This window comes from Ictidomys tridecemlineatus, chromosome 2 (genome assembly GCF_052094955.1).
Source record: "Ictidomys tridecemlineatus isolate mIctTri1 chromosome 2, mIctTri1.hap1, whole genome shotgun sequence".
NCBI classification, from domain to species: domain Eukaryota; kingdom Metazoa; phylum Chordata; class Mammalia; order Rodentia; family Sciuridae; genus Ictidomys; species Ictidomys tridecemlineatus.
In genome coordinates this window covers 217,229,547-217,253,297 of record NC_135478.1, presented here as the reverse complement: position 1 = coordinate 217,253,297, position 23,751 = coordinate 217,229,547, and the positions used below count along the sequence as shown (strand labels likewise).

Genomic DNA, 23,751 nt, shown 5'->3' with positions numbered 1-23,751 from the left:
TTCTCTGCTCACCCATGCTGTGGTCCCTGATGTTCGTAAAACTTTGCCATGTCTAACTTCAAAGGCAGAGGCCATGATGGGATTGGGGTTTTGAAACCCGAAGAACTACTAAAGAAGCCAGTTTACACACCCCTGGAGTGTGTGTAAAATGAGGATTCAGTGGCTGATGTGAATCGCAGAGCAAAGAAGGATCCACTGGGTTTCAGTGCTGAGGCCCCAGCTAGGCCTATTTGGATGCCTTTGAGGATTGTGTCAGGCTGGAGAAAGAGTATTTGCCATGAAACAAGATGGTCTGCACCTGAGCAGTGAGCACCCAAAATATGGTCATGCAAAGGACTGAGGTTTTGATTTGATTCGAGTAATTAGATCGTAAATAGCCATATGTGGCTAGAGGCACAGCATGGGTCTAGATGAACTTGAAACAGGAGTTCCAAAAATGGGGAGGTGGGTTGAGGCTGGAAAAATCAGAGAGGGCTTCTGATTTTGAAGGAACTGGGAGGGGCTGTGAAGGTGAAGCCATGGGAGTGGGATTTCTTAGAGGAGGTAGGAGGGATGATGTTCAAGGTGGGGCAGTAGTCCGAGGGCAAAACCCTCTTGGGGTAGAACGTTGGGTGGGAAGTTTCAAGGTGGGCTCAGGCTCATCTTTAATTCAGAGTGAGTTAGAATGGGTTCAGAATGGATCCAGCAGGCCCTGGGTTCTCATGGCTGGTTTTTGTTCTCTTTTTAGTATTTTTTTATTTTTAGTTGTTGATGGGCCTTTATTTTTTAAATTTATTTATATGCAGTGCTGAGAATCGAACCCAATGCCTCACACATGCCAGGCAAGTGCTTTACCACTGAGTCACAACCCCAGCCCTCATGGCTGGTTCTTGAGCTGAGGGATGTATTTTTGGACATTGATCTGGATATTTGTGTCTGAAAAGCCCCCAAAAGGAAGTAGTTGACCCTAGAATACTGAGACCATCAGATGCCCTGTCCTTCCTCTCAGTTTGACCCCTCACTTGTTCCACCCTTACCATCAGCCCTTGGTGGACATTTTCATTGCAGAGCCTCAGTCTTTGTGTACCCCAGCCAAATCCATCTTCCTCCACACCCACCTAGTCCAGTTTGTGTGTCAGAGGCACTGCCAGTCTCCAGATCTGGAAACATTGTCTGTCACTGTGTCCTTATCAGTCCCCTTACACTGCCTGTTCAAGTCTGCAGCTGTGCAGAAGGGTTTCCTGGTGGCAGGACCATGCGTCCTGAGAGTCAGTCCGCTATGCAGGGAGGTAGCTTGATGTCATGCTGGAGCACTTGGGAGTGTAAAGGTTCTAGGTTTGAACCCACCTTCTTTTTGGCCAGTCACACATTTGTCATTAGAATTTGTTTAATGAATGAGTGAACAGTGCCATGGCCTGACACGCAGCTGGGTACTGGGTACTGGGCACAGTACCATTGACCCTGCCCTTACTGAATCTGCAGTCCAATTGTGTGACCTCAGGAAAGTCACTTAACCTCTTTGAACTTGGTTCCTCATTTAAAGAATGGGAATAATAAAATCTACCACAAAAGGTGGTGATTTAAGCTTCCTGGCCTACCTCTGGGCCTAGAGTATGGATGAGAGGGAGGCCGGACGGGAAGGTAGGGGCGGGCGTGAGAAGGTCCCAGATGGGTGAGCCTCACTGGAACTTTAGGAGTGAAGGTATATGTTGCTGGGGAATGTGTGTCATCACTTGTAACAGGGACTGAGCCAAGGCAATGGGGGACAAGAGAGTGACCATCTGTACAGTGGGGAGGGGAGCATCCTCCAAGGAACTGAAGCCCTTCTGCTTTCCATCCATGCAGAGAGGACTATAATGCGTTGGGGGAGCCAGAGAAGGTGCAGGACAAGCCATGCACCCCAAACCCTTCAAAGGTGGAACGTTTCACAGCCATGCACACATCATCTGGCTTCTCTGCTGAGGAGGGAAGAGCTGTAGCGACATGAGGCCCAGTCCGAGTGTACATCACGGGGCCACTACAGGCAGGCTTTTGTCCAAGCCCAAGTATTAACTCACAAGATTCTCACTTGGAGAGGTGGAGGGTATTTTTCTCATCACCCCCTTTACAGATCAAGAAACAGGCCCAGGGAGGTTAAGGAGCCAGCACCAGCCCTCATACACAGCCTGAGGCTGCCCTGGTTGACCAGCTGTGGTGCAGAGAACTGGAGTGACACCCTCTCCCCAGAACAGTGGGCCCTCACCTGAGTCTCAGGGCAGGCTTCGAAGCAGAATTTGCTCAGGACATGGAACAGTGTCAGCTTGACCTCCAGCAGCCCCAGCCGGATCCCAAGGCAGCTCCGGGGGCCAGCCCCGAAAGGCAGGTATGTGAAGGGCTGCCGCTGCCTCTGGGCCTCTTTTGTGAACCTGAAAGTCAGTATGAAGGTCAGTGTTGGCCCGAATGCCTGCTCCCTTCCATCTGAAGTCCCTCCTTCTGGCTGAGCAGCCCTTCATCTGAGCCCCCATTACCCCAAGTAGGAATAACCCCTGCATGGTTTCCTGCAGGACTCTCCCTAAGGCTCTGGGAACTAAATGAAATCCAGGTGGTAAATCCCAGCCCTGACCTAGAGCCAGAGGATGATGAGGCATCACCCATCTCCTTCCTCAGTTAAGTCCCTGAACACCGGCCACTGTGCTCCCTACAGACATCCCAAGGCCTGTCCTGCTGTCTCAATTGCCTCCCCTACCACACTGGCTTTGCTGACCTGAGCACCTGAAACTTGAATCACTGGGACTTATGATATTTGGACACCAGAGGTCCTTCCTTGGAATTGCTGAATCTGCCACCAAATTGCAGCATTTGCCAGGTGTGTTGTGCCAGTGGAGCTAGGGGACCATCACATTTTGTAACAGCCAACTTGCTTTTTACTACCTCTTACTTGGGTGCTGTTGGTATTTCTTGGTCTTTAACTGTATTTCTAGGACTTGCTAAGCAGTGGGATATAATTTTTCTAGATCCCACTGCCCAGGGTTTCCTAGTGACCCTGTTGTACTGTTGGGCTAGGTCCAGATGGTGCCATAAAGGTGAAGACACAATGGCTGGCCAGCTCTGCTCCTGCAGATGGCAAAGGGAGGGCTAGCGATTGATTCTGACTTGTGACAGGGTGTGGAGGCCTGCTTGGGCATTTTAAATCACAGAATTAGATAATGGACCAAATCCTTGTCAGGAAAAGGAGGAGGATCCAGGTCTCATGAATGTAGATGGCAGGGAAGTTTAGCTGACACTATAGGATTGTGTTGAAACGACTGTTTCCCTCCAGTGCACACTCAAATACCACGCCACACCCTGCATCCTGCTTGAACAAATGGAAGAGATTGTTCTTTAGTGCATCGCTGCTGAATGTCAAATCTCTGGATTCAACTTGGGGCATTTTAAAATGTTACAAATGATATCTGAATTGTCATGACCTTTGACTTTTGGAGGGACAACTGCCTGTACTTTTCTCTGTCACCTCCGCTGAGGAGTCTCAGTCCACAAACATGGCTCAGGGCCCATTTAACAGGGGAGTGCTCACCTTTCAGGGTCAAAAGTCTCAGGGTCTGGCCAGTGCTCGGGGTCATGGTGCAGGGCACCCACTGCTGTCTCCAGCACAGTGCCTGCTGGGATGTACTGCCCTAGCACCTTGCAGTCCTGCGCCGCCTCCCGCGTGAACCTGCAGAGATACGCAAGAGAGCTTGCAGGTGGGTGGGCTGCAGCAGACGGTGTAGCCAATGTAGGGTGTGGAATGAGGCAGGGGAAGGAGGCCCAGCCCCCATCCCGTGAGCCCTCTACTGGCCAGGAGCCTCTAGTCTCCAAGCTCCTCAGGTGTGCCTGGCCTTTGCTGCAAAAGCCCGCAGCCACCCCTCTGTCCATCCATCAAGGAAGCAGTGGATGGGGCTGGGGATGTGGCTCAGTGGTAGCGCGCTCGCCTGGCATGCGTGCGGCCTGGGTTCAGTCCTCAGCACCACATATAAATAAAGAGGTTGTGTCTGCCGAAAACTAAAAAAATAAAAAAATATATAAAAAAAAGGAAGCAGTGGAGTGCCCTCTGTGTGCTTGGGGTTGGGGGTGCAAGGATGCCTTCCAAGGGCTTGTTCCTGGCAGAGGCTTGGAGGGTAGTTTTTCAGTTCCTCGCCCCCTTGCTTCGTCCCCTCCGTTTCACTGCCTAGCCTACTGTCCAGCTTCTGTCTCCTCCCCGGCCTGCAGACGGTCCTCATGCAGAGATCGGCAAAGACCATTTGGTGGGTACTCTTCGGCTTCCTCTTCCTCGGCCTCCTGGGCCACTCTTTCCTTGCACCTTTCTTTGCTTTGGTTTTGGTTTTTCTTTGGAAATAATTTTGAACTCACAGAACAGCTGAAAAATAAGCTGCTTCCTCCTCCTCTTCCTCCCCTTCTCCTTCTCCTCTTCCTCCTCCTCCTCCTCTTCCTCTCTCCATCTACTACTTGATTTTTAATGACATCACTTGCTTTAGTTTTCCTCCTGCGTGACAAAAGTTCCTTCCCCTCCTCTTTAGTAGGTTCCTCTGATTCTTCAACCTCTTATACCTGGTGTCTCCTAGGATGTCACCCACACTCATGACTTCCACTACATCCTGAGGCCCCTTCCCCAGCCCCAAACCAAACCACAGGTTCGTATTTCCAGCTGCAGATTAGACCTCTCCCCTGGGCTGTTCCACAGGCTCCTCAAAGTTAAGGTGAGCAGAGCCGCTACAACAGTCGCCCACCTCCCCTCCTGGCTCTCCTCTAGCGGTTCTGGACTCTGCCCTTTCTGCACATTTGCCGTGAGGCTTACTTAGTGGACAATCGCATTTTACTGCCTCCTCTTTGATTGAGAGCTTGATCTTTTTTCTTCCAATTCAGTTTTCTGGCAGCAACCAGAGTGGCTTGTCAATCTTGTTAGGAGAGAGCCCTGGAGCTGGGCAGGGGTCCCAGGTGTCTGAGGCTGTGTGGCCCCAGAGTGGAGAATGGAGTCAAAGTTAGTGGCCAGTGAAGCTTGTAGCTGAATGTCAAGTTCAGTGGGTGTAATGGAGCCATGAATAGGAGAAGGAAGCAGGAGATCAGAACCCAGGAAAACTGGGAGCAGTTTGGGGTGCAGTGAGAGCCTTTTGGGGAGCATTTGGGATTAAGGCCTGAAGTAGGTTGGGGCACTAGGGCCATCTCAGGCTACATCGAGGGCTGAGCTGAGGGTCTATGGACAGCTCCTAGGGCTAGTGAGACCATACCCCAAGGTGACCCCGGGCCTCCTCCATGAGCCTGCCTGTGAAGGCCCTTTTTGGGTCCTGAAGAGTTCTAGTAGGTTGAGTTCTAGTGTCCTTATCTCACCTCGGTTTCTTACACTGAGCACCCGTTACCCAGAACACGGAGCAGCCGCACAACCCAGCACAGCGCTCATGGAAGCTTTGCCTTGCTCGACGTGGACAGAAATTCACCTGAGAATGGAGCCTCCAGTTTCGGAGCAGCATAACTTTACTCTTGGGGCTGAGCATGGCCGCCCCTCAGGTCAAGGTGGCTTTCTGCCTCTTCCAGAAAATTCTTGCCCAGGAAGATAAGCCACTAAACCAAGAAATAACTCCACTGTTTGCTCTAGAAAGTAAAGCAAACTAATTTATCTGGGCAAACAGCTTTCCTATCAGAACAATAGATTGCTCACTTGAGATAAAACAGAGGAGTGTCAACTATCAAGCCTCCCTTTAATACCCTCGCCTCCCTATAGCTACCAGCCCCTAAACGGTTGTGTCCTAGACTCAGCCCCACTTCAACCATTTTCACCTTAAACCTTTAAACCCTATATAATGCCCTCATTCTGAGGTCCTGTTAAATGAATATGCTGTTACACTTTAGATCTAGAATCTCCCAGAAACAAAAGTTGAGATGGAAAGCCAAAGAACCTCTCATTTCCTCAGTTTGGGTTACAAAAATGTAGAATTCTAGATTTTTGGTTTAGCACAAGCTTCTAAGAGTTCTGGCCATAGTTTGTTTGGAATTTTAAAAGATGGGACAAAACCTTCAGGACAAGGGCGGAGTCACAGCCACTAGCTTCTCTGTATCACACTGCCCCTTCCCACCTGCCCACCCTCTTCCCAGCTACTTCTGGGAATATGGTGTTAGAAGTTTCTTTCTGATTTCAACATCAGCCCGCTTACTAGGCAGGAGGATTCCAAGTTCTAGGCCAGTCTCAGTAACCTACAGAGACCCTGGGATTATAGGTGTGCACCACTGTGCCCTTACTAGGCATGGACCACAGTAAGGAAACAAATCCCACTTCCTCACCTTCGATGTTTCCTAACAGGAGGGCTGGTGGGGGTGCCAGTCACAGCCCATGTCAAGGCTTGGTCTCCAACACACTTTCCCTTGTAGAGGAGGCCTGTTTCCCCAACCTGACTGGAATCTCAGGGATGCACATCCCTCCCCTCTGCCAGCCTACCCCTGCTCATTTCTGTACCACCCCAACTCCCCCCCAAGTGCCCAGAATCAATGGAAAATCTCCTGCATATTAATCCCTAAAACAGAACATGAGGGTGTCTGACTATAACAGCCTCAAAGCTGATGAGTCAGATGCTATGGTAATTCTGGAATATTCGAATGCCAGAACTGACCCTGGTGAGGTTGGATTTACTCATTTATTTATTTATTTATTTATTATTTTATTGTAAAATGTAAATAGCATAAAACCTACCATTTGGACCATTTTTAAGTGCACAGTTCTGTGGCATTAAGTCCATGCCTACTGAGCCACCATTACTGCCAGGTCTTTTCATATTCCCCAAGGGAGACTGTCCCCATTAACCACTGACCTCCTTCCCCTCCCCCAGTCCCTGGAACCCACCTTTGTGCTTTCTGTCTCTGTGAGTTAGATTGCTCTATAAGTCCTGTGAGGTTTACCTAAAGGAAATTGGGGTTCTCCATTGTCTGCCTCTCTGCAGATAACTGCTTCTGCTAGAGAGGAGGAGGTCTGGTCAGGTTGTCATGCCTAATGGCAATGGCATAATGCCATTTGTTTTATTTTTAGGGTAGACTATAGAAGTTTGCGTATGAATCTAACATTTCTGGAAGAATGCCTCAACTTGTACCAGTGGCTTCTCAAGGGTCTTGGACTCGGGCAAAGAAGGATTCCTTTGGATCTTTCTTTATTTTTTAAAGTATAAGCAAGTTATTTTGGTAATATAATCACTTCAAAAATTAAAAATACTTCTATGCTGGCTTTTACTTCAAATCTGCCCCCCTTCCCCGCCCAGCCCTTTTTATTTTTTGAGACAGGGTCTCTGTGAGTTACTGAGACTGGCCTAGAATTTGGAATCCTCCTGCCTCAGCCTCCTGGGATTATAGGTGTGCACCACTGTGCCCTGAAGCTTACCTAAATACCTTAGAGGAAATATAATTATTACATAAGTTATGATGATACCCTGCTCCTGCTCATAAAAGAAACCAAGAGCAAATGTGAGGCTCCTCTCTCTGTTCTCCTCTGTTTTAAGTTTTTCTTTAAGACTGGAATAGTTAAGATGCCAGGAAGGAGACCCCATTCAGATCCTGACCTACTCATGCAGGAGCATGTGCCTGGGATGGTAGCAAACACCCACACTAAGACCAGGGCAGGGGTTTGTGAAGTTGTAACCTGTCCCGAAGGGGACAAAACAGGCCATCCCCTGGCACCTGTGCTTTTTCATCTTTACCAGAATCAGCTTTGACTACTGGAGGCTGGCTAGTAGGGCCCGCCCGTCCAGTGGCTGGGTCTCCTGCCTGGCTAGACTAGGCCTCAGGAGAGGCCTGTGGTCAGCTGAATGGTACTGTGCCCAAGTGGCTTCATTCAGATCACTAACCAAGAATCACATTTTCTACACTGAGTTGCTTCTGTGGATAAGTCAAGCTGTGACAGTGCTCAGGAGAAGTCACCATGCATTTCTGGGAGAAAGTAAAATAAACAAAATGCTCACTATCCCTATATCCCCCTAAATGTCACTCTGCCCCACCCCTTGTGTCTGCTGTCTGGTGGGGGTTGAAGGCTGGGGAAGTGAGCTGCCAAAGAGCTGTCCTGGATCAAGCCCAGCGCCTTGTCCCCTCTCCACAACTTGAATGCTGCAGCTGCCTAGAGATGCTTCCATATCTATTTTCCTGGAGTCTCTCTGAGTTTTTGTGGGGCCAGCAGCACAGGTGTCATGGGAAAGAGAAGCCCAGAGCCAGTGTGGGGCTTTCCCAAGATCCCCCAGTACATTTCTATGGGGGAACTTTAGTCAGTCCACCCAGATTCTCTAGGTATCTCAAGATGGTCTCTGTGGTATGTTGATTCAATTGAGATCTTGGGTAACCTGGTCCCCAGAGCAATGACTGTACCAAGTGACTCTTTATTAAGGGGTTGCCAAGAGAACTGACCATAGCATTGTGTGTCCCCACACCTGTCCAGGTTGATTTTTCTATTTTAGAGGCCGTTCACTCTGTTCTTCAACATGCCACCTACATGAGGTCTCATGGGGTGAATTCCTGATTGAGTTTAGATCCAGGAAATAGTGTGTCTTTAATCAGTTTGTAACTTTCCTCCCACTGGGGAGCACAACTGTTCGACTCAGCTGGTTCTGCTCTCTGCCAGGAACCTCAGCCACCAAGCAGAGGTCTGACCCTAGTTAGCAGCCATCTCTGAGCCCAGTAAGGGCCCTTTAAGCAGACTCATTCAGTTTTATCACTGACTGTTTTGTTTTGAGCTTCATTTTAATGTGAATACCACTGCCCACAGTCCCCTTGGAAGAAAGCTAGATATAAATCATGAAGAGGGGGCCCCGGAGGCGAGGAGGGGAGGAAAGATTGGAAAGCAGTTTGTTTGAGGCTCCCAAGAAAATTAAGAGCGAGCCACGGAATCAGGTCTTGATGCTGGTGTTGGGAGAGCCCCTGACTCACTGGCCTCTCTGTACCAAGACACCGGGCATGCACACCACTCTAAGTTTTCATATTTGCTTCTGAACTTGAACATCTTGCATAATATCTATAGTCACACTCTTTGTAATGCTTTTGGTTTGAAATATCACTTTGAGATACCCTCAAATCTTCCACATTTTCTCTTTAGAAATGGCAAAAGGTACCTCCATATGGTCTCTGTGGTATGTTGATTCATGGAAGTACTGACTGGAATTCATGAGATGCAATTAACTGCCTGTGCTTCTTCTGTTTCTATAACCTAAAACCTGGCCACAGTTTTGCTGCTGTTGAGAGCCTGTGGACCAAGGTTAAGATGCCCTATTCCAAGAGGAGCCCCATTTGGGGAAAATTGAAAGAAACAGATTTGATTCCTACTCTCAGGGCACTTTCAGGTTGGCGTTGCTGACTGTACGTTAGTGACATGTTGTGGGGTGGTAAAAGTGTATCGGAGAATATAATATGAAGTACCATTACTGCTAAAAGTGCTGGCAGGGGAGGAGGGGCGACAGGTGAGTCAGATGTCCTTGGCTGGGAAGTCTTGTCTAGGAGTTTGGAGGATGTTACGGGTTGGAGCTGTTGGACACCAGGGAGGAGCATCCCCAGCCCTGTATGATGTTGTCTCCAAGGGCAGGGACTTTGATCTGCTTTGTATCCAGGCTGACTTCCCAGTGCTTGGCAAAGTAGATGCTTAATAAACAGTTGCTGAATGAATAAATGATTAGACAGGGACAGTGGCAAACTCCATCAAAGGCAGGAGGCCAAAGAGATTGGCTTGAGTCGGGGAGGAAGACTACATTAAGGAAAGACTGGTGATGCTTTGAGAAAGTGGTTAACCTACAGCAGAATGGGCCAAACGTCCGGGGCATTGTGCCTGGTGTCACGGGAGACAAAGGAACCCAGGACTCAGACTTTGTCATCAAGAGCATATGTGATAACACAGCTGGTCACAGGCTGGGACCAGTGAGGGTTCCAAACCGCGATGCTGAAGGGATCCAGAGTGCAGGGCAGGGTGGGGGTTGCGCACATACCTGAATGCTGGCGGGTACATCCTCAGGGTCTCTGCGATCACCATGTCCAGATAGGGCAGGCCTTCCTGGAGGCTGTGGTACTCAGGGGCCCTCTAATGCAGGGTAGGGACAACGGAAGAAGGTCATGTTAACTGGAGCCCCATGGCACTATGCCTTTTTCATGAACTTCAGAGTTCCGCTGCGACCTTAGCAAACACTCAAGTGAAAAACCCACAAGAGGAGAAGTAGATGCCATCTAGGTGGCATCAGACCCGCGCTCCACATTGTTCTGTTGCGCTGAACTTCACAGTGCTGGACATTATGAGCAGGTACAGTCTTGGACTTGGGTGAAAGTAACATAAATTTTGTTTCCAAATTACAGCAGTAGTTGTGTTTATTAAGATCTGATGATGTGGCTGACTGAGTTCTGCACATCAATTACCCCTTCAAACCTCCCAGCAGACCAATGAGGAAGCTGTTTTCCCATTTCTTAGATGAGAAAACTGAGGCTGAGAGAGGCTGTCACATGGGTGGAAATCGGTACACCACAAAGTTAGAAGACAAATAATGAAATAGTAAAGAAGAAAAAAATGTTTACAACATTTATAAAACCTTAATAGTAACAAAAACCCAGAGAACTATTATAAATCAGTAAGAAAAGAACTCACTAGGAAAGCTGTTGAAAGGATGCTCATAGCCAAACCGAAGAACTACAAGTGGTTGGGATGAGAAACCAAAGTAAATCAATGGGATCCCCATTTTCACACAGCAGATTAGGGCAAGTTGGGAACTACTCAGATTTGGGGGGGTTCAGGTATTGGGGGATCCTAGCATCACTCCCTGACTCTCACCCACATTTGAAGGGGGGGAACATATTGCAGGTGGGTGGAGCAGGATGTGGGCACACCAGTGGGTAGGGTGGTTCAGGGTGGAGGCACCGGAAGTTTATTCACTGCTCAGTTTATTGACTGCTGGGCTGGTTTCTGCAAGGGAGGACTTCCCCGGACCCTCCCAGCCTCTCACCACATTCCTCAGGGCCAAGAGAGTGGGTTGGTAGGTCAATTAGCTAACACTAATCCAGGAAGGATCCCCACGGTGGAGGGGGGGGGGCTTTCTTATGTCCCTGCCCCTCCCCGGAGCACCATGAGATAGACCTCCTGGACAAGTTCATTCTGCCACCACTGCTTCCACAGATAGGTTCGGGTCCTGGCTCCCCTTGCAGGGGGAACCACTTAAAACCTGGGAGCCACCATGTGGCTTGATCTCCCAGTGATTTCCCTGGGGGCAGTAGCAGTACTGTTGCCTGTGAACCTGCTAGAAATGCAGAGAAGGTAGAAGGGACAGAGGTGGCAGGAGGGTCAGGGCTAGGACGCACTGAGTCTTGAAGTCCATGGTAAATGTTTTAGTTAATCTAAGATGGTATAGCTGTTCAGTATGGTGCATCTGTTCTTGATGCCCCTGAGTCAAGTTGCAGAATCCTTATAGTTTAATCCCAGGTCTATATGTTTGTGAATTTGGAAGACAAGTGAAGTATTGGCACTTTGTGATAAAAAATAACAATGATTGGTTTTCCCAGTGCGCTCTCATCTCAATTCTGGGTACTGTTCCTTCGTTAGGGTCTCACAACTTCACACCACACTTCCCACTTCCACTGCAGGCCACCAGGGCTGCCAGATGAGCTCTGAGCAGTGGGAAGGGCCCTGTGCTTGGGGGCTGATGCTCTGTGGGCACTGTCTTAGAGTCCTAAAAACTTCATCTTTTCTTTTTGGTACCAGGAATTGAACCCAGGGGTGCCTAACCACTGAGCCACATCCCCAGCCCTTTTTAAATTTTATTTAGTGAGACTATCTCACTAAGTTGCTTAGGGCCTTGCTAAGTTGCTGAGGCTGGTTTTGAACTTACAATCCTCCTGCCTCAGCCTCCTGAGCCATTGAAATTATGGGCATGCGACACCACCACGACTGGCATAACTTTATCTTTGAGCCTGTGTTTTGGAAGAAAGGGAGAGGTTTATCTGCACCATTGGTGGCACCTCCTCCTGCTTTTTGAAGATAGGCCCTCACGTTTCCACTTTGCTCTGGGCTCACAAATTATATAGTCAGCTCGAAGACTATGACTGGCCAAGGAGAAAGGAAAAAAGGAGCGTTGTGTAGCAGGCAGAAGTTGAACACGGGTTGAGCATGAGCTGTTGGTGGCCACCTTCTGCTTCAGGGATTAATGAACAGAAAACAACAGTTGGCCTGGGAAAAAAGACACAAATTAGACAAGTGGAGGGAGGCAGAGGCAAAGGACAGGGAGACTGTTTCCTGGTGTCTTCCTGAGCTCCGGTTCCCCTTGGCCATCTGCTTTTTGGCAAGTAGCCTGGGGGTAGCATCTCAGCGGCTCTTCCAGCAAATTCTCACTTGTGGCCAAAGGTAGCATCTGAATTCTGTTATCTGCAACCAAAGGAGTCTTAACAAATGCAGAATGTGAAAGAAAGAAGAAAAGGAAGGAAGGAAGGGAGGGAGGGAGGGAGGAAGGAAGGAAGGAAGGAAGGAAGGAAGGAAGGAAGGAAGGAAGGCAAAAAGAGAAAAGAAAACAAAAGAAACAACACTGAATCTGGAAGCCATGCTCCCAGCAGGTACATAGTGTAGGTTCCCAGTGAAAAATATAAGCTGTCAGGGTTTGTCAAGGGAAGTAGTTAAGATAGGTTGATTATAAAACCAAAGTCTCCATCCACCCTTCCTCTGGATGGCTTTCTGTGTTTCTAGCTTCCTACTCAAGGTTCACATGTGACCATCACCTTAGCCTAGTGGGTCTGGGTGTGCCTGCGCATCAGAACTAGCTGGATGGCTTTTAATCCATGCGGGCACTTGGTCTCACTCCTCAGGGATTAAATGGGTGGCCCGGGGTGGGGACTGGGCACCAGTTCTTTTAAAGCTTGTCTGGGACATGAGTGCCTCCACATGGGAGGAGTGGAAGGCAGGGGTGGAGGGAGGCCCCACTATGTTCTAGTGTAACCCAAACAAGGCAACAAAGGTCAAGTTCCCATCCCAGGTGCAGACCCTCCGTCCACCCATCCCTATTTGCTGGCCTGTAGTTCTTGCTTTGAACCTCAGTGATTCAGGGTCCTGAGCCAGTCCTGCCAGCAGAGGGCAGCAAGCGTATGGTAAATGAGGGTTTCCCATTCCTGAAAAGGACCTTAGAAATCATTGCATCCAAATTCTTCAGATAGAGATGAGAAAAAAAAGGAGATGCAGAGAGGAAAGCCTTGGAGCCCCAAATCTCACGGAGAGAAAAGTGCTCCTTTCATTTAGCTGTCCCTCAGCGAACATCTCATGCTGGGTTCTGGGATCTGGATATAATGAGGGCCCTGCCCCTTGGAGAAACGCACTTCCAAGCATATCATGGTACTAGATGTATAAAGTTTGCTAGAATGGGCTTTGGAGGAGTGGAAGGCTAGTTCTTGGGAGACCATTTATTCAGCCATTTAGGAACTTGTATGGAGCCAGCACATACTATGGAGCAGGCACTGTGCTAAGCCCAGGAGGTGTGACTAACAACACTGGCTCTTTTACTCCCTGAGACTCTCTCTCTCTCTGTCTGTCAGGATACAATCCAGTGGAGAGGAGGATGGAAAACAGATGAAGAGCATGCACCCCAGACATTTGGGACCTAGGAGGCTGGGGTGGGGGGACAGGGACCAAGGTCTACACTGAGACCTTTCTGATGAAAAGTGGGTAGGTTTGTTTTGATGTGTGTTCAAACAAACCAATGAAAAACAAATACCATGGATCAATCAGGGGACTTTGAAACCAGCTGGATATTTGATCCTTTAAAAAAAAATTATGGCCTATTTTGTTTTTAGTGTAATGATGGCTTTGGGGTCATGTTTTAGGAAAGACTTCTCATTTTAAAGACATATATGCTGAATATTGACAGATGGCTGGATATATATGATGTCTGAATATTTTTAAAAGTTGGAAGCGGAGGAAGAAGAGTGTGGAAATCAATGAAGCTGGGTGGTTTCAGGTGGGTCCTATTGAGGTGGGTGACACTCTGCATAATAAAAAGGTAAATAAAAAGTTTAAGTGACAATAGTGAATGGAACACCTATTCAGAAAACCCGAGGTATGTGTACAAAATGTCAGGCTGGCCCAGTAGGTCAGGGGCCATTGTGAGCTGGCCCTGGAGAGTGGTCGTTTGCCAGGCAGAGGGGTAGAAAGGCATCTCATGAGGGCAACCGCTTGGGCCAAGCCTGAAGATGCTGGAGAACACAGGTGTGGCCCTGGGTGGGAAGCACATGGTGGGTGGTGGCTGCCAAGAGAGGAAACGGGGATGGTAGCTGGTATGGATGCTGCATATTTTTCTTTGGCATCTAGAAACCCTGAAACAAAAAACTGGGGTGGGATCTAACTTGGGTGAAGAGGGAGAGGAAGGAAGCTTAGTGAAGGAAGCGCCTTTCCTTGGAAGAAAAGGCTGGAGCTCACTCAGCCTGTCGAAAATGGGAGCAGCTTGTGGGCAGCCAGGCAAACAGGAGGACAGGAGCCCCAGGCTGAGCTCTGGGGCACAGTCTGTTAGGTGCCTTCGGCCTCCACATGCCCAGGCCCCCTGCCAGCAGAACCCAGCAGATGCATTACTAAGAGCTAGTCAGGGCTCAGGCAGGTCTGCAAGGCCTGGTGGGCCAGGAAAACTTGGTGGACTGAGCAGGATATTCTCCAGTTCCAAGCCAGGCAACATGCTAAACTTTAGCGCTTCCAAAAGATAAGGTTAAAGTCATTCGCAGGGATCTTCCTGACTCTTGCCGCAAAGGCCAAACTACTCAGAATTTGGGAAGAATCTGCAGCCTCTCTCCCTCACCCTGGCTGTGTCTGGGGAAACCACCTGATCTGGCCAGGGCAGGCAGGGCTCAGATCCCGGTGGATCACCTATCAGCTGGGACCTTGGGCCAGTCACCAGGGCAACATGGACAGGTCACCATGGCTGCCGGTTGGGATCATGATGTTGTCCCTCCCACCTGGCAGTGTAAGGCAAATGAGACGACAAAGGCAAAAGTCCCTGGAAAGTTAACGGGCCCGACCAGCAGGGGATACTTCTGTTGGACATATTCAGTGGCAGGAGCTCATTTCCTCTGGAGGCCTCTGTCTTCGGTATTGAATCACTCTATAAAGATGTGTTAGGAAGAAAGCAATTTAAAGTCCTATTGAATTCATCTCAACTGGGACTTATTTTATCAAATAAATGTGCCCTTAGAAGGTTGAAAATTAAATATTGGGAAAAACAGAAAATAAAGAAGTAAGTGGCATCTTTGCCTCATGGTTTACATTCTCAAAACAGAGGTCCTTTATTTTCAGGGACACTGATTTATATGTAATCTTCAGTGACACTAACTTCTAATTTTATTTCTAAGGTTCTTGGTCTCCTAGACTTGCTATCATATAGCAGAAGATCTCTAAATCAACGTTGAAACGCTGTAAATAGACCAGAGAACTTTGTGGAAAATCTATTGATAAGTCTTTTTAAGCAGGAAATAACACTGTTCTCTCCTACCAGTCTTGCATTTCTATACTTAAGGTCTTTATTTTTCAGTGCTGGGGATTAAACCCAGAGGTGCTCTACCACTGAGCTACATCCTCAGCCCTTTTTATTTTTTGAGACAGGGTCTTGAAATCACCAGGTTAGCCTTAAATTTGTGATACTCCTACTTTGGCTTCCCAAGTAATAGAGATTACAGGCTTGCACCATGCTACATTTAGATTTTTGTGTATTATTCTCTCTGAAAGACACACACACACACACAGACACACAGCTACACAGAGTCACTCATGTACTTATACCACTCACTGGATATGACCTGGAATATAAATGAAAAAAAGAAAAGAAAAATGTCACTGCTTCCATAAAGATTGTCTCCAGATCTAACAGAAAAATTCTTTCCTGTTTTGCTAAAGGAATCAGAAGCAGGGGTGGCTTCAGTACTGTCCTTGCTGAGCAGTAGCCATAGCAGCATCAAATGCATGTGTAAGGGCTCTCCCATACCTCACTGGCCTGGGTACTTTGCAGAGGGACAAGTGGGGCCAGCCTTTGCTCTCTAAAAGCAGGGAATTAGAAACCCTTTAAGCATGGGGACAGCTAGGGGCCACACCGCTATATGAAGAAGAAAGATTTCCATGCGCTCTGATTCCCTGAGGAACGGAAGACTATCATATGAAACCCCTCCATGGAAAATGTGGTCACCTCACTTTGCCCTTTAACCACAAGATGAGAAGCAAGACCCCTCCCTGGCAACCTGAGTTTTCCTGGCCAGCTGAGGGAGGTTGGTGGCCTCCTGACTGATTCTCTGACTTGGGAGGCCAAGATCCTCGCAGCTCTGACAGTTTGTCTTTGAGATTCCATAGATCTGTCATTGGAGGTCATCGGGGGCCAGTGAGCTGTTTCAGGCGGGGAGTGAGAGGCCACTGAGGGTTTGGTATTGAGGGGACGGTGTGAAGAGTCTTCTATCAACATCACTGGCAATGCTCAGGAAGGCCCATGGGCTAGCTTAAAGAATTTGGCAGATTTGGGTGGAGAAATGTTCCTAAACCTTAGACAAACACCTGGGATAGTGTACAGAGCATCTGTTTATATCTACTTTATAAGAAAAGAGACAGAACCCGTCTCATACAAACCCAGGGATCATCCCAGGTGCTCCTGGACATTAAGGGATCAGGTGTGGGGATGTGATAAATGGCCATGGCCAACCTGCATCCAGCACACACATCCCAGGGGTGTCAGTCCTCTGCCCAGGGCCCTGGGTGGAGCGTTGTCCATCCTGCTGACCCACTTCAGGATTCCTGTCTTCAGAGGTCTGTGATGATTACAGCCTTGCCTTGTGCAGGACCGTGTTGCTCACCGGATGGTTCGTACGTCTATTCCGCTTGGTCCTCACAGCTGCACTGTGAGGTAGGTAGGGAGACTTGTCTATTTTATAAATGAAAAAAGTCAGAGATTCACACAGTAAATGGCTTAGCCAAGGCAGAGTGAAACTGAACCCAGATGTTCAAGTTCCAAGCCTTTCCCACTCTGCCCTGCTCCTGGGCCTACCTTTCTTCCCTCCTCCCTCTCTATCTTCTTTCCTTTCCTTTTGTGCATTTTGTGGAAGAATAACGTATGTGTAGAAAAACAGCACAAACAGGAGTGTAGAGTTTTCACAAGGTAAACACACCTGTGTAGCACTGTCTGGACCAAGACAGAACATTCCAGAACATTGAGTCCCCCCAGGACCCCTTCACGAGTAAGCTGATTTCTAACACACAGAAGACTTTTGCATTTTCGCCAGAGCTTTCTATCGGTGTGGAGTATCCAGCGGGCAGGCTTTTCCCATCTGCCTGTTTTCTTAGTGAGATTCTTCCATGTGGTAGGTAGCTGTGGTTGTGTGGAGCTATAGTTGTTGTGTGTTCATTCTTGTGTGGTGCTCTGCTGTGCACTGCTACCATGTAACCGCGTATTCATCCTTTCAACTGTCAGTGGACATTTGAGATGCTCCCAGTTTGGGGACCATTTTGAATAAAGCAGATGTGAATATTCTTGACTACGGTTTTTGGTGAACATGTGCACAAGTTTCTTTTAGGTATATACCCAGGAGTGGAATTGCTGGGTCCTATGAGATGTGTATTTCCAGTTTGAGTAGCTATTTCGAGCAGTTTTACAAACTGGTTGTTCATGCTGTCTGAATTTTAAGGGTGACTTCGAAAGCAGCTTGTTGACATCTAGTTCCTCTGTTTACTCTGTGGGTTCCTTCTCCTTTCCTCTCCCAACCCCCTCCTGTGAGTGCTCTGAAGTCACCATTATCTCTATTCCAGGAAAGAGTTGAGAGAAAGAAATAGGGCACTATTTTGGGAGCTGAGTTATTTATTCCTATAGAGTGTGTGTGTGTGTGTGTGTGTGTGTGTGTGTGTGTGTGTGTGTGTTGGGGGGTAGGAACAAATAAGATACATCTAATTACCTAATTTGAAAGGATTGTCCCAATTATCAGATGCAAGCACTCATCAGCAAAAATGCATTCCAACACCAAGTAGATTCGAGTCTTTGAATTATCTGTTATTTTGCAATATTTAGGATCATTCACAGTTGATTGTTTTTGATGCTCAGAGAAATAAGTTCCTAAGTAAATGACAGTTAAATCACCCCGGCTGCTTTCTCTGCTTTGGGGGGGAAAGAGTGGACTGCACTTAGTCTGAAGAGAAAATGAGCTTCTTCCCTCACTGCACAGGGAGGCTTTGCTCCCCACCTGGGCTGGGGGAGGGAAGGGGTAGATAGCTGTGACCCCAGAGCAAGAAGAACTGGCTGTGTGTTTGGGAGACCCTTTAATTGTTCATTCAGTGATATGTTCTTATGGTGGGGCCGCTGAGGGCTTCGATGAGGAGAGGTGACACATTGGAAATGCTACCTGTGCTCCGACAAGGTCCTGTTGGAGTGGTGAGGAGAGAGCAGGGAAGCGGGTCAGTGAGAGCAGGCCACCGCCATTGTCCAGCCTCCAGCTACCCGTTAGCCACATGTCCCAGCTGTCCCTGTCGTTGCTGGGCTCCACAGCCAAACACTCTGATTTAATTGGTCTGGATGGGGCTTAGGACTCGGTATCCCTGTCCAAGCTCCGCAGGGGAGTACCACATGTGGCCTGGATACCACAATCGTTGCTATAAACGAAGACTCACAGGGAGAGGGGTCAGCAAATGAAGGGAGATAAGAGCCATTTCCAGGCCGCCTTCCTGGGTGGCTGAAAGGAAGACGGAAACAGGGTCTGTCGAGGTGCGGGAGGAGCTTGATGGTGGCAGGGTCGTGCGGGAGGCCCTGGATGGACAGCAGCTCATGCCAAAAGCGGAAAAGTGACAGTGTCCAGCTCAGCCACACAGAGGTGGATGAGTCTTTGGGACAAGGCTGAGAAAGAAAAGCACGGAACTGAACCTTCAGTGCTGCCCAGGAAAACCTAATGGCTGGACAGCAGGGGACCTCAGAGGACCCTTCATATTGCCTCTTGGATGGGGCTGGGGGTTAGGGATGAGGAGGGGCCAGTGTGTTGTCCACTGGGGGAGGGTGAGGACAGAGTGGGTACCAGTGGGGTCAAGGGATGAGCAGGCAGAGAGGGGACTGAGCACCAGGGAGTAAGGTGACTATGATAGGCCACTCTCCCAGGTGCCCTGGAAGGACCAGGGAACCCCTGGGGAGACAAGGGCACCCTTGCATGTCTGTGGGGCAGTATGTGACAGGAAAGTCCACGCAGCTCCAAGAGGGCAACCAGGCCAATGGTGTAAGGCCCAGAGAAAGACCCTGACAACTCAGGCAAGGATTTTCCAGTGACCACAACTTAGCCACAGAAGAGGTGGGCCTCTGCTCACTGGGGATTTTCAAGACCAGTGACAGAGCACCTAAAAAGGTCACTGAAGGATCTTAATAGGCTCCTCATCAATAGTCACTTGACATGGGTGACCTCATGGTGCCTTCTATTTCTGGGTTGTTCTGAAACATCACAGCCATACCTCGTCCACCCAGGGACAGCCTTGTGACTTTAGCAGATCCTGGCCACTCTGTCAGGCTGAATAAAGGTCATGGGAAGGCAGAGAGTGGTCAAGTAGCTCTATCTTACCCCCACCCTCCCAGGCACGTCCATCCCTCCTTCCTGCGTGAATCTCGTTGATAATTCAGCCTCAGAGTCACAGTGCCGGCCACTCACTGTTTGGGGAAACGGTAAACAAAGATAAGAGTGTTAAGCACTGGAATTTATTTTTTATCCACTTGGCCTAAAAGCAACTGCGTGTTAAATTTAGAAAGCTGGTTCCAGACCCCTCCTGCTTCCTGCCCCCTCTTCACCGCCCATGCTCCGAGCGTGCTCTGCGCTGACGGTGGAATATGAAATGTGTTTGTAAAGCCCAGGAGCTTTTCGCGGCTGCCTGCCTGGATGTTTATAAAAATGTATCATCGGAGGGCCTGGGAGACGGGGGCCATTTCCTCTGGTCCCGGCTGCTGCTCACCATTCCAGCAGTAGCCAGAGCTGCCCAAATATTTACCCAACTGTCCTCCCAGGCAGGGCCCCAGACTCTTCTGTCTCACGCTGTCATTAGGTGGGACGAGCCCCAAGGGAAGTAGCAGCAACTCCAGCCAACCACCCTAGGTGTGTTGACAGGTCTCCCTCACACCCAGAATCCACCACGGAGGAGCTCTTTTTTCTAAGTGTGGGTTAAATCCCTTTGCAGTCAACTCGAAGAACGTGGAGAATCCCTTTCGTTGACCTGGAATTCTGTTGCTTTGAATATGCTTTGAAACAGATGAGCCATTGTCTGGGCTCCGAATTTTCTGGTTGGAAAGAGATCTCCACTGCGATACAATTTATTGTAGTGGGATTTTTTTTTTTTTTTCAGTTCATCTTCTATTCCCTGTCGCCCGCTCTGTCCATTTTCACAGCTTAGGATGTAAGTGAGGAAAGCTAAGCCCAAGCTGGAAAGGGAACAGAAATGAAAAAAACCTCTCCTTTGCCCAAGAGTGATGGCCAGAAGCCTAAATGGCGTCGGGTACCAGATTTTAATGATTGCTGGGAGTAAGGTGCGTTTGTTTGTATGGCCAGCTGAAGAGAAAAGAGTTGAAAACTCTTGCTCTCCGCTGGCACTGGTGATTAGTCATGAGACAGGACAAAAGAAAAGAGCAGAAGAGACTTGGCAGTTACAGGAGTTCAGCACTACCATTGTGTGAATGAGTAACCATAGCCCAGAGAGGCGAAGTGATTTGCCCAAGCTGCACAGCAAGTAAGGGCCAGAGGCAAAATTAGACCACAGGCTCTCAATGCTGGTCCAGTGCTATGCTTCTGCCTCATTGCACTAGAGAGAGATGATGAAACCACAAGAACCAGGATTAAGAAAATAATAATAACCAGGATACCATAGCAGACAGTGTATTCAGTGTTTCATGTCTAAGAAATTACCGAGCATGCTTCTTGGGTCACTGTATGAAATCCCAAGGAAGACAAAGGACTCATGAGAGGAGTGGGGTCCATTTTAGTCCAAGGCAGCAGGAGGTGAATTTGGGTGGTGTGATTTGGTATTTCTTAATACTCTGTTCACAGGGTACCTCGATTTGTCCAGCCCAAGGGACTTTGCATGCTGTTGGGTGGTATGACTTGCCAAATAAAATGTAGGATGCCCTGGGAAACTTCTTTCTCCCCCAGATTTCTATGCTGAAGCCCTCACACCATTGTGATGGCATTTGGAGGTGAGACCTTTGGGAGGAGGTGAGATTAGGCGAGATGTGAGGGTGAGGCTCCCATGACGGGGTGGATGCCCTTAGAAACCCAGGAAGAGACACAAGCTTGCTGGTTTTCTCTCTGCCTTTCTGTCCCTGTCTGCCTCTGTCTCTCTCTCCTCTGGGCAAGCGCTGAAGAGAGGCCATGTGAGCACACATTGGTGGCCATCTGCCACCAAGGAAGCAAACCCTTACCAGGAACTGAATCTGCCAACACCTTGACCTTGGACTTCCGTCTTCCAGAACTGAATACCCAGAAATAAAGATCTGTTGATTGAGGCACCAGTCAGCGGCTGCTTTGTGATGGCAGCCCCAGCTAAGAAACTAGAGAAATGCATAAGTACGTCCCAAATATTGTACCAAACATATTTATGCTACAAAAACATCATTCATTTTTTATCTGAAATCCGAATTTAACTGGATGTTCTTTTATTCTTGTTTACTAGATCTGGCAGCTCTAGGTGGTGACACTGTTCATGCTTCATTGAAAGAGATGTGGTTGGACCCGTGCTCCCAGGGGCGCCCGATGGGAGACCCGTCAGCGAGCAAGAGTGGTAGAAGTGAGGAGCATGTGTGGGCCCAACCCCCCATCCCCTGGATCTGGAACCACAGCCCAGAGAGGTGAAGTGACTTGCCCTCACATTGGCTCACACAGAAACTCTCATTTGTTTCTTTTCTAAAAAAAATAAATCCATTAAATCAGCTAAGCTTTAAAATAGACCCAACGCTAGTGAAGGATAAGTTTTTAGATTTAAAAAAAAAAAAGAAAAAAAAAAAGGTCTAGGGAGTCATTTATTGTTTTTCTCTTTTATACTGAACTCCTGAAGGTTTGAGCTCCCGATTGGCAGGCAGAATGGGAAACTGAAGAGCAGAGGCGGGTGGGTCTGGCAGGGCCAGTGACGGGGTTGCTCGCTCATCTGTAAACTGGGGAGAAGTCACTCAAGGGTCAGAGCGAGGATCCCCTGTTAGGGAGGGTTTGTTCAGAGGCACTGTTTGTGACTCTTCTACTTTGGGACGCACAATCAAATTCGTTTCTGAAAGGGCTGTTTCTGACCCTGGGAGTCCATGAAGCAGATGTCATCTGGCCCAGGCAGGAGACAGCTGTGCCAGAGAACTGAGCCCCCCACTTCAGGGGGACCCCTAGGGGGAGATGCCTCAGAAGGGCCCTGTCCTGTTGGAGGAAGGTGGAAGGTATTATGGGGTGAATCCAGGATGTGGCCGGGCTGCCACTGAGCCTCCAGAAGCAGGCCCAGCTCTATTACTGGACCCCCATAGGGGTGGCCAGGAGGGCTGGCTGGGAACCCCCTGCATCGCCCAGTAACCCTCTCTGCCCCCGTTAGTGGGCACCTGCTGGCAGGCCTGAGCCTGGTTCCTGCAGGTGAGGAAGCAGGGCAGTCATGTCCTGTAGCTCTGGTCTGCCTGGGCCTTGGCTGTCACCAACAGGCCCCCTCAGGAAGGAGGCGCTGCAGGGGGACCTGCCTGGAGCCAGACTCTGCACTGGCAGCTAGGAGGGAAGAGCCATGGTCCTGGGCTTGGCGCTGGGTCCTTGTTTCAGTGTCCTTCTGACTCTTGGTGTTAACTTCGTGCCCTCAAGTGTGAGGTCCCCCTTGAACATGTCCCGTGAGAGGAGCCAACGGCAGGCCGTGGCCAGCAAGGGCCTCTCATAACCATGCCTGTGGGCTGCTTGCCCCCGTCTGCTTGCTCTTCCTAATCCGGCTTCTGAGGACACGTGTGGCGGCCTCCTTGCCCTCTGTGGCCTGTGCAGGGCTGATGACACCCTGGGCCCTAGGGCTGGGCCGAGGCATCTGGGGTCTTCTCACATGGCAAGGGAGGAAATGGTGGCTCAGAGCTGAGGTGGCAGTGGGAGGGCTGAGGGCCGGGGCTGAACCCAGGCCTATCCCAGGGCTGCCTCGGACCCATTCTGGTAACCACTGCCCACCTCTTCCACCTGAGACCTTTTTCCGCAGCTGGTGGCTTCCAGTGAAAGGATCTTCTTGCTCAGTGTGGCCTCGACACTGGGAAAACTCAGTGGGAGCTCCCGTAGCCATCTCTCTGGGGCCCCCCACCAGCATGGGCGTGATGGTTTAGACGTTAGGTGTGAGACAATGCAAGAAGGTTCAGGGAAGAAAAGTTGGGTCAGGAGAGCCTTAACTCAGCGCATTAATCCCCTGATGGGATTGACTGAGTGGTCCCTGAGGGCAGGTGGCTGGGGGCGTGGGAATTGGGGGTGTGGTTTGGAGTAGTATTTGTATCTGGTGAGTGGAGAGCTCTCTCTCTGCTTCCTGATTGTCACGTGAGCCGCTTCCCTCCACCACACTCTCTGCCATGATGTCGTGCCTCACCTTAGGAATGGAGCCGTTGTCTGTGGACTGAGATCTCTGAAACTGTGAGTCCCCATAAACTTTCCCTCCTCTACAGCTGTGCTGCTTGGGTCCTTTAGTCACAGCAGCAAAAAAGCTGACTAGAACAGTGGGCCTCCCTCTCTTCAGCACTGAGGGCCAGTGAGTGAGTCAGAATGAGGCTCTTGGGGGGGAAAGGGTTTTTAAGGATTAAATTTAGGGGTGGAAGGGGACTTAGTAAATCACAGGCAGCACAT

General features: G+C 49.2%; 2 protein-coding genes across 6 annotated transcripts in view; one reads left to right on the top strand and one right to left on the bottom strand.

The window, feature by feature from the left end:
- The window catches only part of Tbxas1 (thromboxane A synthase 1), a 154,780-nt gene that overhangs the window by 730 nt on the left and 130,299 nt on the right, over window positions 1-23,751 (bottom strand). For 2 of the 3 annotated variants that reach the window (XM_078040635.1, XM_078040636.1), the window contains 3 exons: window positions 9,930-10,021; window positions 3,533-3,670; window positions 2,069-2,384 (listed from right to left, as the gene is read on the bottom strand). In XM_078040635.1, coding sequence (XP_077896761.1) covers window positions 2,084-2,384; window positions 3,533-3,670; window positions 9,930-10,021 — 531 coding nt within the window. In that variant the 3' untranslated portion in view covers window positions 2,069-2,083. Of the gene's footprint in view, window positions 1-2,068; window positions 2,385-3,532; window positions 3,671-9,929; window positions 10,022-23,751 lie in introns of those variants that run through there. The other variant, XM_005332430.4, reaches the window with a different exon arrangement.
- The window catches only part of Parp12 (poly(ADP-ribose) polymerase family member 12), a 102,759-nt gene that overhangs the window by 40,017 nt on the left and 38,991 nt on the right, over window positions 1-23,751 (top strand). Inside the window, exons 12-13 of one of the 3 annotated variants that reach the window (XM_078040632.1) lie at window positions 21,602-21,776; window positions 23,503-23,541. In XM_078040632.1, the coding sequence (XP_077896758.1) occupies window positions 21,602-21,776; window positions 23,503-23,541 (214 nt within the window). Of the gene's footprint in view, window positions 1-21,398; window positions 21,489-21,601; window positions 21,777-23,502; window positions 23,542-23,751 lie in introns of those variants that run through there. The other 2 variants (XM_078040633.1, XM_078040634.1) reach the window with 2 other exon arrangements.